This window comes from Hippoglossus stenolepis, chromosome 19, assembly GCF_022539355.2.
Source record: "Hippoglossus stenolepis isolate QCI-W04-F060 chromosome 19, HSTE1.2, whole genome shotgun sequence".
NCBI lineage: Eukaryota > Metazoa > Chordata > Actinopteri > Pleuronectiformes > Pleuronectidae > Hippoglossus > Hippoglossus stenolepis.
This window is the reverse complement of record NC_061501.1, coordinates 14,047,279-14,063,166: the sequence shown is the minus strand read 5'-3', so window position 1 is coordinate 14,063,166 and position 15,888 is coordinate 14,047,279. Positions and strand designations below refer to the sequence as shown.

General features: G+C 42.3%; 1 protein-coding gene and 1 long non-coding RNA gene across 2 annotated transcripts in view; one reads left to right on the top strand and one right to left on the bottom strand.

Annotated features, from left to right (window-relative positions):
* The window catches only part of ptprn2 (protein tyrosine phosphatase receptor type N2), a 125,428-nt gene that overhangs the window by 84,234 nt on the left and 25,306 nt on the right, over positions 1-15,888 (bottom strand). Inside the window, exons 3-4 of the mRNA XM_035142956.2 lie at positions 9,829-9,942; positions 2,188-2,441 (exon numbers count right to left, since the gene is read on the bottom strand). Of these exons, the coding sequence (XP_034998847.1) occupies positions 2,188-2,441; positions 9,829-9,942 (368 nt within the window). The remainder of the gene's footprint in view (positions 1-2,187; positions 2,442-9,828; positions 9,943-15,888) is intronic.
* LOC118098802 lies at positions 14,279-15,388 on the top strand. The gene is made up of 4 exons (XR_007032254.1): positions 14,279-14,291; positions 14,385-14,435; positions 14,991-15,077; positions 15,205-15,388. It is a non-coding gene; the product is annotated as an uncharacterized LOC118098802 (long non-coding RNA).

Genomic DNA, 15,888 nt, shown 5'->3' with positions numbered 1-15,888 from the left:
CTGTGTGTAAAACTCCTTAAAAGTCCCCCCCCCGCTCTGTGATGCTGAAGTTACGAGAATGAATTTTGCTCTGTAACCTGAATCTGATTGGACAGTGACAGACCGATCATAGAGCAGAGTCCAATCAGAAGACAGGTGCTTCTGTGACCTTCATCTCCATCACAGGTCCTGAAAGTTGAAGTAGATTTTAAAGATTGATGATGGTGTGGGCTCGTATTGGGATGTGTTTGCATATATACACAGCACATTAAAGGCTGAAATGAACTGCTTAAATTTTTTACGTCATCGTTAAATATAATTAAACCCGTTTGAATTTATTTGTGAACATCAATTTAAAAGGTCCAAATCTTTCTAACTCTCATTTTAGTGAGACTAACCAGTATCATGGTGCCACGTACAGCGGCAGTGACTGGTTGATTATTCAATAACAAAAATAACTGTTTTATAGTCGATTATTCAAATGAAAATGCCAACGTGTTCTCGTTTGTGAGGATTCGTAGCATCACTTTGTCTCATGAGATGTCAATATGAACATATTTGGGATTTTGGAAGGTTGAACATGATTAAATTACATCATCTTACACTTAACCTGTTGGCTCACTGACATCAGCATTTAGTTCAAAGCATCTAGTATGTAGCTGTGGAGTCTTTGTCTTATTTCGCTCATTTCTGCAAAACTGAAGTGACAAAATTCATATGATAAATATTCAACCTTTAGTTTTTTTTCTTTCTCTTCCTATGAGAACATTAAACGGGTTGTACTGGGTCAGCATTGTTGTGACAGGCTTTGGTATAAAAAGGAGAAGCAACCTGGGCTCGACTAGACAGGACAGGATATGAATAGGGATTCTAGATCAAAGACAACTGCCCTTGGAAATTGCATTATGGAAATCGTAGATGAGATAGTGTCACTCAAAGTGTAATTTCATGCATTTCCGCAACACACAACAAACTTTAAATGCATATCCACCAAAAGTAGCAGCAATCCCTTATCTGAGAAGCAAAGAAATATATATATGAGTCATCTGATTTCAAAGTTGGCCATATGAGTTTCTAAGTGACGGCGTATTACGACACGATGAACCGGGGCACAGGTATGTGTCGGGGCACTGCAGTCGTCCCTTCTGCTCTGTGAGGGAGAGGAATCTTCTTGTCTGAATTATAAGGGCCCACGCTTCAATTGATAATACTATATATATATATATATATATATATCCGATCCGCTGAGCAGCGTTATTATCCATGTTGCTGCAGCACTAATACTAGCTATCTCCCTTGGTGCCATTTTCTGTCCTTCAAATGTATACAGAGAAAATGTCAGTCTCTCCGAGCCCGGCATACTGTGAGGCCATAATGGCATTAGCACAGCGAGACGGGGGGGGGCACCGCCATTCATGCAAACCATCTTTGCCTTTTTCCATCACACTACACAACAAAGGGGCCTCAACTCATCAATAAGGAAGGTCCTGAACTCTTCAACTTTGCATTATGGCGGCACTGACACAGCAGCAGGACGCGGCTCGCCTATGAAGGATGCCGAGCACATTTCACACAAAGCCGGGGCTCCAACCTAAATATGAGGACTGAATAATGTAAAGAGGTGATGGAAGATCTTTGTGTAAAAGGGTCCCTGCTCAGCGGGAGATGTGGGAGACAGAAAGCGGGAAACAAAAGCAAAGCAGGGACTAGAGGGCGACCCCGGGAAAAGACGGATACTGACTCTTTTTAAACTTGAATGGGAAGAGGCCCGTCTATAATGTAGCCGAGGAAATGTGTTTTTTTTATTGTTATGTTTACTTATGTAGTGTAGAGCAATATTTATAGCTTTGACCTTGGTCATAAATTCTACTGTATATCTCTAACCAAGCAGTTAGACTGTGACATTTAAATAAAGCAAGTTTCTTTAGACGCTATTCCAACAACTTGAAATGTCGAAGATAGATTTTAAAAGTGCTCCTGCTCGATTACACTCCCAGTTTGTAAGAGGCTGCATTTTAAAAAGCCTGGGGCCCAAGTTAAGTTCACCCTAACAATATCAACAGGGAACATCAACCAGGGCCGCAGACGATGTTATACAACTGTTTTCACAGACTGAGAAGAGCAAACTGAACTTAATATAAAAAATCGTAGTGTGCGCCCCTCAAATGTCAGCAACTGCTACAAGTCTACAGCGAGGAGGCGTCTTACCTGAACTCTGGCTCCCTCTCGTTGTGCGTCCACCTCGGCCTGAGGCAGGAAGCCCAGACCCGTCAGGTACTGATGAAGGTTTTTGCTCAGCTCCACCTGCGCAGGCCTCAGTTTTCTGTCTCTGGAGCTGCTGTAGGCACTCGGGCGGTCGGAGGGGCTCAGAGGCGTGGCCTGATGGCGGAGGGGGACATTCCTCAGCTTGGAGAGCTCTCTGGAGATAACCTGCTGAGTGATGTCGTCCTGCCATGTCAGACCTGGGAGAAAAAACGAGGTCCCATTGAAACTCGAAATCAGCTTGAGAAAATATATATATATATATATATATATTTTTTAGCTAGGTCCAGATCAGAAACTACTTCAATGAAGACATGAAACAGAGGAGACAGAGCCTGAAGATAAGTGAGGATCATTTGAATAATATATGAGAAAGACTAGAATATGAATACCAGCTGAAGGTCCTGGAAAATAATAATACAATATTTTTTGACTCTAAAATTTAAATTTATATAAAGGACTTCTGCTGAAGGCAGTGAGGTTAAAAATGTCTGACCTTTTTTATTTTCTTCATTTTCTGGACTTGTCCATTATTTTTTTCCTCATTTTGGAAAAGAGATTGCAAAAGGGAATATATGGAGAAGAGCTTGATTGCTCCGAGTTGAATGTTTTCATATATCCAACGTCCAGAGATATAAAGCTTCAGCCGGAGAATGTTTTTCTTACACATATCAATTGATTTATCATACGTGATGATTATTTCACTGTTTGATTGATTAGAACACATCACTCATAGAAACGGAGGAGGATGAATTGACTTTTACTTGAAGCTATGATATCGACATAGAACATTCTGGAGGGAAAGTACAATACAGTTGATATCTGACCATAAAATGAAAACACATATCTCTGAAAGATCCTGCTCCTGCTCGGCTGTTGGGTCGTCCATGTCAACAAATGGATATTACTCCAAAATATCATTTAAAATGAAGACGGGAAACAATAAACAGTTTCCCATCTTCTAGATTGAAAATATCAGGGGAAGGGGTTGAAACTTTTTAGGTAACTTTCGGATCATTGTTTTTACTGTTGCATTATGGGTTGAACGAACAGTACAAACCAAATCAGCTAGAATGGATTGTAATGGTAGAGTAGGAAGGCTTCGATTGCAGCCCACAAACCGGGAAGCCATGACTCCTTGTGCACACATGTATGGACACATGTATACAAAGACACACACACGGCACATCCAGTCAACACGCCGGGGAGAATGTCAGACTGCAGCCGGACGCCTTGCCAACATCTCTGCTAATTGCCAACACATAGTTGGGATGCAGAACTCCTGGGCAGGGGCAAAGCGCGGCGGTGCCAGGACCAGATGGAGCTACCCAAGCAAAGGAAGAAAAAAAAAAAATACCCAAAACATGGCCCCGTTCCCAGTGAGCCAAGAGGCACAGCATTCCACCGGCAAAGAGCAGAGAAATACCACAGATATTATACTTTTTTTTTTTAAAGGAGCCAAGATGTTCACTGATGACACTTCCATTCCGCAGAGGCATTTTTTCAGCGGTTCAGCAGAATGAAAGTAATTATGCTGCGGCGCGGGCTCTGACTCGGAGTTGCCACATTCCTCACCTTTAGCCAAACTCATCTCGAAACAATGCTGCTCTTAATGATGTGGACATATTTAAAATGCAATAAACTACTAGCCTGAGTAGGAATACATGAAAGAATGGGAGCACCACCACGGCAGAATGTCTTCATTAGCCTGGTTTGTCACCCATAGACACCGGGTAGTCTCACAGATATTCATAAGCACCAGATGAGGATCTGAGCAATGCAGAGCAGCTACAGATGCCTCCAGTCATTCTTGGCAGCGCTGAATGGAGCACAAAGCAGCGTATGTTGTCAGTGTTCTGGAACGCAGCTTGGCCATCCATCCGTACAACAATGACAGTTAACTACCCGTGGCTTACCCGATGTGCTCTATATTTGCTATATATTAACGCGTTGATGATCATTTACGCCGTCATGAGCCGTGATGGGGTAAGGAGGATCTGGCCACGGCCCTGAAGGATCCATATGTTACCTGTGTTTAACTGCAGCCGGTTAAACGGGTTCAGAGTCAACATGCGATTGGCGCCACAACAGCTTCATTGAGTGTGACACCTCTATCCCCGGTTGTCTCCTGGGGAATGCGCTCATTTCCATACATACCATGTTTTGAGAGCCTGCGATGGGCTCACTTGAGGGGAAGGAGGCGCAAATTACAGAATCAAAATGAGGCGTTTTGTGAAAGCAAAAGTCAGGAGGAGAAGTGGTTCGGGGCCTTTACGGTTGGATTCCTCTCAATCCACCCCTCGGCTGATTATCCTGGCACCGAGGAGCTAGATGTCATGCAAATTCATCGGCAGGTCCGGAGAAAGAGCAGGTTCCATCGCTAAGTGCCGGTTTCTGCTTGTTAAGGATGGCGTGCCGTCTGTGGCACATGGCTCGGTTAATTAACGCCTCGCCATTAACGCAACAGCTTTCACACAAGCAAGATATTTCTGTTGGCCTCGCGTCTGTTTTTACGAGTTCCAGAGCGAGAGAGAGAGAAGGGCCCTCCTCAATATTCCGAGCCTATTAGATGAGATCCTGTCTACACGTCTTGTTGTTTCATCTGGCGTTTTTTTGAAATGCAGATTTTCCCCTTTTTCCTTTACTTCTGTCCACCGACTCATTTTAAAGGCATTAGTGGAAGAGGGTGTGAATAATTTAGCAGCGAGTTCTGCCTAATTAGTCAAAATTAAACGTGTCAATCCAAATATGAGATATGAATTAAAATCGAAAGTGCAATGGTGTGGCACCCCCCCCGAAAAGAGTAAATTTTTTTTAAATGTCATTTCATATTCTGGAAGCAGTTTGGGGTAAATCATATGAGCAAAAGGAAATGCAAATTCAAATTCTGCTTTACTTTACCCTGCCTCCTCCATGTTAGCTGTTGGGACATGGACCACATGAAAAGTCAAAAGTGGTTTCTCACATTCTCACGTTTAAAGCTTGAAAGCTTTAAAGTTTGGTTTTAATAAGGTTATTTTATGCTTTAAAAAACGAGGGGAACATCATGATTGACAGCTGAGACTGACACACAATTGGCCGAGCGTGTGTTTACAGGATCTCGCCACCGCGGCTCGCTACTACTAGTCTGGTTCCAAATCACGTCCTTGTTGCAAGATGGCAGCGTTTCTATCTGGGATGTTTTGGCTTCATTTCTGGTCAGTGGGATCCATCTTTATAAACAGTTGATGATTTAAACCCCAAAAAACTCCTTGTTCTCTACACCTGCAACATACTTAGCATTTTTGGAGTTCTGCTTTAAGCTCAAATAAAGTTATGTGGGTTTGAAGAAGAGTGCGGCTGCACAGTGTGAGTTTGTAATGGCCCGACCCCACCCAGCGTGTCAGTGAGGTATAAAAGGATGTCATTATATTCTTTGTTGAGTGCGGTGAAGGTCCTCCAAGGACCTGCAATAACCCGTCAGTGTCTGACACGACTGCAAACCAATTGATGAACCTCTACAAGGATTCAAAAGAACTGCCTTCTTCACAGATCTGAACTCACAGAGAATGATTTAACGAAAGCTCTCTTCTTTTCCTTATAACTTTTCTTTTCCTTATAACTTCACTCTGCGTGTGAAGAGAGTCAGAGTATCTGTTCTCTCAGAACCATCTGGCAAGGTTGTCAAGGAACGACAGAGCAGAGTATGAGGAGGAACAACATTAGTTTGTGTTGCTTGTCTGTCAAAGAAAGTCAGTTTGTGCAGGAAAGCGAAACCCGACCGTGAGTAACGTGGTTTCAGTAGCACCGGAGTGACACAGTGTTAGTTTATGGTCACTGACTCTCCTCCCTGACTGACAATTCATGTCAATGGAGCTAATGCAAATGTCACGATGCATCATCGTACTTGACTTGTCTGTTCTACGAGAGCCTCTGCAGCTCCGCACAAGGTCAGGGGGTCGATGGACTGCAGGTTACTGTAGTTTAACGCGGTGGATCGGCAGCGCTACTGTTGCAGTTTGACATGATTCTTTCTGATCTCATGAGCTCGACAGCGTAAATATGACATGAAGCAGTTTTTCTTGGGGAAAAAAACCCCTCAGTTCTTGTCTCTTGCTACACCTGTCAAACCCTGTGTTAACACGGAACACGCTTACTGTGACTGAGGGAGCAAACCCACCACCTGGTTTAGAGTGATGATGACAAAAAACATATAATGCAATACGTCATGTCACTGTAGTTTTAATGAAGTGAAAATACATTTGGTTTTGAAGTTGTTGTTTGTTGAGCTGAGGCTCCTGGACTGAGTGTTGTCTCAGTGTCAATCAAAAGAGCTGGAGGAGAGGAGGTCAACCTGGCAACACTGACTTGAGCACTGTATTATAATTAGAAAAGTAACTACAATGTTATTGACATCTTCATGGTTTGCTTACTGTGTAGATTTTTTTTGTTTTTGTAATATTTGTGTAATTTCCCTCTGTTCCTACACAACCAGAATGGTTAAGGTGATGATTCCTTTCTCTAAAAATACTCTGGTGAGAGATCATACAGATTCCTCTGAACCCAGTGGACAATGGTGGATATTAAGGCCCATCGGACCTTGACTTGCCAGTGTAGCACAGCTCCTTTGTAGTTTTACTCTTTTATGCGATCTTAAGCACTTCAGAAATAATACAAATAACAAAGTAGTTTCCCTTTTACAGTAGAAAAAGACTGTGTGAGGCTGCCAGAGTGTAAACTTGAAGAGCTGGACAAGAACCACTTGTTACTTGATATTGTAGCATCTGGATTCCCACAGGGTTAATTTCCTTATTAATTAGCTAATTTATTAACATGCACCTTGGCTTAATATAATAATAATAAAGATAATAAAGCTATTTCCAAAGGAAGAGAGATAGTCAGGAATGCTAATGTTTGCAGTTTACATTAGAGCAGATAGAGACAGTTAAGCTCCTCCTTCACAGTTTTACAGATGTGTTCTCGTTTTTATCTAAAAAACACACACACCACCCTCCAGACTCTTGAAACGCAGTAGAGAGTATTGCTTTCATTTTCATTTCAGCCCCGTGTACGGTGCTCAAACATGCAGAGAATCCAAAGATTGACAGAGTCGATGCGCCTAGTTACAGTTGCTAGGCTATGATTGGACAGTCGCCGTTCGGAGGAGGGGTTTAAAGGGGGGGGCGGCGCGGCCAATTAAATGCTCCATCTTTTGAATATATTGTACGTTGAATAATTCGGACGCAGTTAGCTCCTGTGTGCATCAACACATATTTAGCAGAGCCGTAATGACTCCAACGCAACATGACAGCAACCTGCATGGCTACGAACCGAGTGGACGACACGACGGCTGCACACAGAGGGAGGACTGGTTTGGGTTGCTGTGCGATGTTAAAGTCATCTGCAGCCGGATGACAGTCCCTTGCATTCAGACAAGTCCTTGTGGTGAAAATGTCATACCAAGACAATGTGCTCTGCCGATGGAGACGCAGCCCTTTTGTACCGGGGTCAATGTCTATTGATCTGAATGACATTGGTGTTGAGCAGTGAGCGGAGATTGTGTGATTTCTACCTGCGTCTCCGATGCAAGATAAAGAGGATTGTAAATCAATCCCATTGATGTTCATCCCCCCAATTTCCCCCCATCCCCTTCCCCTTCATATCTTCAATTTAGGCTCCAGTACAATGGTCTCGACAACCCCGTCTGCCCCCCCCCACCCACGTTTCAAAAAATGACACCTCAATAGCTGCCGAGCCGATAAGAACAACGTGCCCGGCGAGCATTAACGGTGCATTGTGGAACCGTCCGGAAGATAATGCTCGTGTCTGTGGATGTGATTGTACAGAGACAGAAAATGATTCAAAGTGATGATGTCATGTCTGCGGCGTCTGTAAACGGTTGGTGGTGGTGGTGGGGGGGGGGGAGACACACAAGGTCAGAGGACGAGAAGCATCTAAAAGGATTTAACACCTCTTCAAACGGAGCGGGAACAGAATTACACACTGGATCTCTTCTCATCCCGCTGCCTCTCATTTGTTTATTTCCAGTAATTAGAATGAATGTGTGGTCTCGCCCGGCTTCATATTCATCACTGCACAGTGTTTTCCTCCCACTTCTTTTTTCCTTTTTTTTTGGGGTATGATTTCCTCTGGCCGACTGCGTACTCTTAATGATTTTCAACACTGGTTCACGCCTGTTAAAAGATATTAAGCTCAGAGTGGCCTGCAAAGCCAATTATGTTTGGAGGGCTGATGTTTGTGGTCACGGTCTGAGTTGCAGGTGTCTACTGCCCCCTGGTGGCTCGGGATTGCAGTTACACGCTGCTGAATATGTGGAGAAAAATTATTTGCTTTGTAAAACCATTTTTTTTACTGACAATTCCTGAAACTGTAACTGGTGCTAATTACAAAGAAAAACATAGACTTCTCTTTTGTCAACGAATTCATTTAGAGTTTACGAGACATTGTTGACTGAGTGGATTTTCCCTCGAGAGAAGATTTAATCCTAAGTAAATATCCACTGTCTGCATTTTCAGCTGTTCTTATGTGCATATGGTTTCTAGGTTACACTAGAAATTATTTAATCATAAATCTGAACCCTGTATTTGTATTATTCCACTGCATTGATACAAAACTCTATATTTCTCCACAGAAAACATCCAATAAATCATCAAGAAGTTGTGGTCCCCTTAAATAGTGCATTGGTTTGTATGTTTTTTAACTTATAGTTTACTTTATCTTGTGTATTGTTCAAGTAGAAAAAGGGGGGAAAGGAAAAGGGAAGACAAAATGAGAGACATATTTGTAATTGTAATAAAAAATTTGCAATAAAAAGAGAATAAAAAAAATTCAAGGGTATCATTCGGGTCATACGTTATATTTACTGTTCTGTTTGTTCATGGGCAGAGGATACTGTTACTAAAAGTGCCAGAGCCATTTGGTTAGCAGCAAATGAGTCCGTCCAGCAGACTGCCTGGAGGCTCCACCAGCACGAGGAGGCTCTGTTCCACCACAGCCAGTAACCAGCCGTGACGTAATCAATGAGATGAGACTCTTACAGTCTGTGTTGGCAGAACGGAAACTCAACAAGGCTCCGGGTTGTGAAACTAGAACCACAAATTCTTAAATTCCTGCTGCAACTTTCATTCCTAATGACTTTTACTGTTACATCTGATGTAAATAGGTTTTTTTTTTTTTTTAGATGCGGTATCTCCCTAAAGGTGTAACCCATCATAACAAGCACATTAGCTGCTGCCATAGATTGAGGAGGAGAGACTGGCTCATGTGATTACACACCTCACAGTTACTCATGCACAAAATTAGCTCTAAATCTCCGAACAGCAAACAGGCCAATTAGATTGGCTGGTGGAGTTAGGCGATGATGGCAAAACAATGGCCTGATATGATTCCTGTTCGCGCTCAGTGGTGGTGTGCGGCCACGCTCGCCAAAGGGACAGCTTGGCTTATTTGGCTTGCTTCACACAATAGCAATTGACAAGCGTTTGCTGTAGGAGCCCTGCAAGCGACTGATAAAAGCTGTCGAGGAGGAAAAGAAAGACACTGAGACAGAGACGGACAGAGACAGACAGGCGAAGAGGCGGCGTGTACCTCTGTGAGCCAGTTTCTGCAGGAGGATCCTGAGGCGCTGCAGAGCAGAGGGAGAAATATCGTACGTGTACAGGTGAGCACCGGCCAACTCCTGGCACCGTCCAAACACCCCGTCTGCAGGAGGAGAAAAGAGGAGAGTGGTGAAAACACACTCACCAGGGACTCATAGTCAGACACACCAAACTCAACATCCGGCCCATTCTTGTGGTTGTGGTGATTAAAAATGAGATGCACCTGCCCTGATCAGACGTAGTAATTGCGTGTGGCACCGTCAGTGTCTGTGTTCCTCTCACTTCCTGTTTTGGAGGAGCTACTAGCTGACATTTTTCCTCCGACAGCGCCACGATAAGCAGCCATTTATGACAGGAAGGACTTTATCAGGGACCCTGGTAATCTCCCTATCAGCGGGCCTCCCGCCTCACTCAGTGCAGGTTGCTAGGCAACCAACGCCACATAGTCCCTATCAGCCCCATAATTCAATGGCTGGTCTAGACCTCTGAGGGATGGCGAGGCTCAGGGGGTCAGAGAGAAGTGTGTGGATGTAATGGCTGGAATATAAATGACCTGCGTCGTCACCTCCTCTCAGCTGGAGAGAGAAATCCAAGCATCTGATTGGCTAAACGTAAAACATGAAAACCCCCCACAGAGATGACCTCTAGGGATGAGGCTTGCAGATTTGATCAGAGGATATTCTTGTGTATGAGTGTGTCTTTCATATCACTGTATGAGAGTATGTGTGAGAACTCCACAGTGTTTACATGGGATCTAATGATGTGAATCAACACTTTGTCATGCACCACACTATCACATTAATTAGCCCCAAGATGTCGGACAATGACGGCAGACGTCACTGGTACGATTGATGCCCGGCGACACGTCGGACAACGCAGGGAAGACAAACACTGACATAAATGGCAATTTTCAGTTTTCTACTCCAGTGACATTTTTCCACACCTGGAACATAAGAATAGTGAGTGAACAAGTGCATGAATGCGTTTTGACAGAGACGAGCATGTCAGGATTCAACTTTCTATAAAAGGTTGAAAAGAGAATTACTCCCTTTTTTTAAATTTCATCTATTTAAACATCACTGAGAATCATTTTTCATCTTCAAGTAAAAAAAAGAAAAAAAAGAAACGAATATAATTACAGTGCCATGTTGGGTGTAAAACTCAGCCACTGATAATTACAATGATTCTAAATGAGAAGCGGGTGTTTTCCTGGCTCTCCCCCCCCCCCCTCGCCTGCGACCTGTTAAATGACAGCTCTGTACAGGAAGAGAGCCCATGGGAGGCAGCGGATTAGCATAGACAACACAGTACAACACTGTGGAGTTATTTTGAGATCTCAAGCAGCGCAGAGAAAAACCTTCACACCCACAGACCCACGCGTCTGAATCACAAGACGTCAACTGTCTCGTCTGTTTCTAACGATGCATCGGAACAGGTGACTTGGTTTAATGCGATGACAAAATAAGGGGAAATTTTCTAGAAGGACATCTGCGATCATTTATTTTTTTCCCAGCGAGACGCTTACACTCATTATGTAAGAAAACAAAACGGAGGCTGGTGACATAACGAGATGAGGGGAACCGTTAAATGTCTGATGGGCTGCATCCCTCATTGGTTTCCATGGCAATTCCCCGCCATTAAACACGTTACTTCCTTCTCCGTCGTCAGGGACATTCCCGATAGCAACCAGACGCACAGACACGCAGGGATTTGATGGGTTTAAAAATAGAAATCCGAGGTATTTCAAAACAGAGAAACAGAAGATGGATTCATCAATGTGCCACTGAACCGTTCAGAGTCACTTGAATCATGAGTCACAAACCACTGTTCTGTCGATTTATAGCGTTTTTTTTACAATACTGAGATTATAAAAAACGAGCCGTAATGCTTCATTGTAGGTGACAGTTTGCATGAAACTCTACTTATGACGGGTGAAAACAACATTTTAATTTCAGGCTTGGACGAGCGCAGCATGTGCGTCGGGTGAGTGGAGGGCTGTCCAAAATCTGAAATAGCAGAAATGAAGTGCAATCAAATATCTGAGAGTCAGCATGAGTGCAAGAGGACAACCGTCTCATCAGAAAACGTACACCACCTACGTTGGTCCACTTGGAAAAACGTAGTATTCTCACAATTTGGCCTCTCAGATTGGAGATACCTACGTTTTTTCTGCCCATTGTTTTGCATTGGCCTGTGCCCACGTCACGTGACTCTCAAGATCCCTCTGCGAAAACGAAAACATGGCGGACATTCCTTGTATTTTCAGATAAAATGTCATTTTATAATATAGTTTGGGCATTAAAATACATTCTGACACCATTTCTAGCAGAAATATGCTCTTTGCTTCCACAATCTTCAGCCAGTTCATGCTTACGATCTATATTTTATTAGTTATCACGAATATTTTTCAGATCTCGCCAGAAAAATGTAATGTCACGTTTTTATCGTTGCTATGGTGGTTGCTGTGAACGCTGCCATGCCGTAAACCACGTCGTAGCGTGCTGTTTGAATCATCGTCCGTGCGTTGCGTCGTTCAGTGAGCGTGAACGTTATTCACGTTATTTGATATTAATATTTGATGATAGATTACACCTCTAATTCGAAGGATCTAAGAAGTCCCCAACTACATTCATACCGAGGCGGGCCCGAGTGCGCATGCGTGAGCGGACCTGTCGTGTGACTGTCGTAAATAAAGTTTTTTAACTTTCCGGTCCATTTAACACAAGCTACGTCATAAACATGGAGCGCTTGGAAGACGACGATGTTATAATCCTTCTGTCAGGTAAGTAGTTTATTTTGTTTTGTTTTTAAATATTGTAACGATCTGGGTTTACAGTCCGAGTGCTGACACAGCGAATGTGGAGTCTGTCGATACAGACAATGGATGCTATTCATTTGCTAATATTCTATTGTTTGTACTCAGGCTACGGCCCATTGTAGCCTGTGTTACCTGGGATGTGAATACATGGTTGGTGAGACCAGTTCCAGACGCTTAGCTCATCATTGAGGACGCTACAATATAAATATAAACATAAACAGATAATGTAATGGTATAAGGAAACTAACAGAAACCACGAATCAGCCCATAAAATAGTTCTCATGATACAGTGTAGGGTGCAGGGTGAAAGGCCCATTGTGGGGCCTTCACTATACAGTCATTCTAAGTTTTGAGAGCTTCCTATTTTTGGAGTGTGATAGTTTGATTTCGTCTTTCAAATTAAGGGTGGTTTATGATTTGAACTTTGATTTATGAATGCTTTAGATTAACAAGGGATGTATTTGTCTACCATTACTCCACAATATCAGATCAATTTGGTTTAATTTATAGTATGCAATATGACAATAATGTTTTCAAAACAAGATGTTAGGCGTTGCGATACATTTTAAGTAACAATTGGTATGTTCTGTTTTTTAATCAAGGAGGATCCAAGTGAAGCTACAGGAGTTTCAGCAACGTCAAAAACTGGGACCGAACAGTTTGTTTGGCTTGAGGAGGAACAGGAAGGGCAGCCTCTCCCAAAGAGAAGGAGACCTGGAGAGAAACAGAAGCCGGTTTAAGCCACTGCCACCATCCACATACATCGAGGAAGATGAGGGAGAGAAATTCTCCTACCATTAAAGAGGTACTTTTAAGTTACATACCACAAACACCATTTTATATAATATACTAAATATAATTTTTTATTAAATCCCCAAAGTACGCTGGGTGAAATATAAGTTAATATCACACTGAAAGAATACCTCTCCGCTGACTAACGTTGATGTTACTGGAATTTAGTACATCAAATTATTTTCCTTGCTTCCTAGAATGGTTGATTTTGACCAAGCATGCTTCCTGCTGTGATTGTTCAACTGGGAAACAACTTTTCCACAGGAAGGCAAGTAAATTTGATGGAAGGAATCTAAATGTTTTGGGGAAAAAAATGTATGCAGTAATGTCATTTAAGATTGCTTGTGCATTGAAATAATTGCTTTTTGTCTTTGAATTTCAGGCGATACACTCAAAGACTTTTTCAGTGGACATTGCTGATCTAGTTGAAAGTGGGTACTGGCCAGCAACAGTCAATTTTAAAACCTTGTATGCAGTGGATTGGTTCACTAAATATGAGGATCTCAAGATTGCGGCTCTGGGAATGTCACGGCAAGCTTTTGTTGCATGCCTGAACATCGCACAAAGTCTTAGGTGGTTAGTATAAAATGGAACTAATTACCGACTGCTTGCAATATGTTTCCATATATTTACTATAATATAGTGTTGGATTTTGTCTTTTTCTAGCAGATTAAGATATGTGGGGATACCATGCAGAATGCATTACTGGAATAGACCTATGCCAAATTTGAAGTTGAGAGGCTGTCTCAGGTGCAGCATTCAGTGCCCTGCGTGCACACCCTCCATGTTGGCTTTTGCAGTGGATGGGATCCGTAAACTATACGGCTTTAGAGCCAACCAGGGTAAAATTTAGAGTGCCATAAACAGTACATTTGTAAATATGTATATATTTTTATATGTTTGAGACTTGATTGATTTTTGTTGTTCTGGCCAAGGATTCTGAGGTGTCTTCCTTGGTTGACTACATCCATGAGACGACAAAACACGTAGTTATATTACATTGTCCCTTATTTTACGACGCAAAGTTTTCTTGTACCCTACCAATTTTATTTATGAATAATGATGTTTGGAAAGTAGAAAACAAAAACCCACCACCTTCTGAATTTATCCTTCTCTCTCGCCTGTCTCACGAAATAGATGTGCAAAGATTTCCTCTGTTATGTATAATGATGACCCCATCAAACATCATGTTAGCAATATTTACACCTTTTTAATTTATACTGTTTATTTCTGTCTACATGTGTGAATTTGCCTTCATTAGTTTTAGAAAAGAGCGATGTTGTATCGGTCAGTGGGCAGCAACACGAGACTCACTAGTCTGTAAGTAGACGAAGGCGTTGAGGTTGCTGTCGGCCATTGTTTTTGCTTAAGGGACTGAATATGTTCCGTGCAGAAATATTTGCACTTCCCTTATATCTACAAAAACTGCTTGCTTCACAGACTGCAGTTTTGTTTTGCTCGATGTGGTGTGCAAATACTAGCCGTATCTGCAAAGGGTTGTGCAGCATTAACATTTTGTAACTCTGATTTTGTTTTGACAGACTGTGCAAAGGACCTTGAGAACATCACCACTCTACAGGAAGACACAGTCCAGTAATGGGTGTCAGATGTTCAGCAGTGGACGACAGGTACTGTGGAAAAAATGTATGTCATTGTTGCACAATGTCCTTTGACTCTGTTTACACAAGGTCTACACAAAAAGGTTTGATTGTAAACTGATATTGGCACTAATTCATTTTATTCTCCTCTTCACAGGACCAACCAATCAAAATGACTTGCAGAACGCCATTGAGGACTCTATTTGAGCATTAAGCAGCAAATATTTCAGCTGTATCGTCAGGCTGGTGAGACAACAAGATGCCAACTTTAATGCCAATTTCTTTGTGTAACATACTGTGACAAAATGTATTGATTACTATTTGTAGATTGTAAAAATAGCTAACCCATTTATAAAAACAAAACTAGAATTACCCCACTGCGGTTGTATTCCCTAACCAGTGCAGTTTCTGTGTACATATCTCTACATACTTTTTCTCATATAAATGTCACTGTAACCTCGACAACTGAAACCGTAAGATGAGGTCATTGTGGCCTTGACTTTGACTTTAAGGCAAATAGTCAGATGGACAACCAGAAACATACAGTTATGCCTCCGGCAACTGGCTATTGCAGAGGCATTAAAATGTTAGTGTTTGGTTTCACATTCTAGATGGCAATAAGCAGAGACATCAACTCAGGAAAAGATTTCTGTAGAAAAGAAAGCCTTGTATGTGTGTATATATACATACACACAAACGACTATTAAAACGTTTTGTTTTTTATCATATATTCTCAGGCAGTACTGAGGCATTTACGGAGACGGGACATGAGGGTTACTCTGCGTGCTCAAGAGAAGATTGCACAAAGTTCAAGCTCAGCAGGCTGCAGTGGGTCCGACAT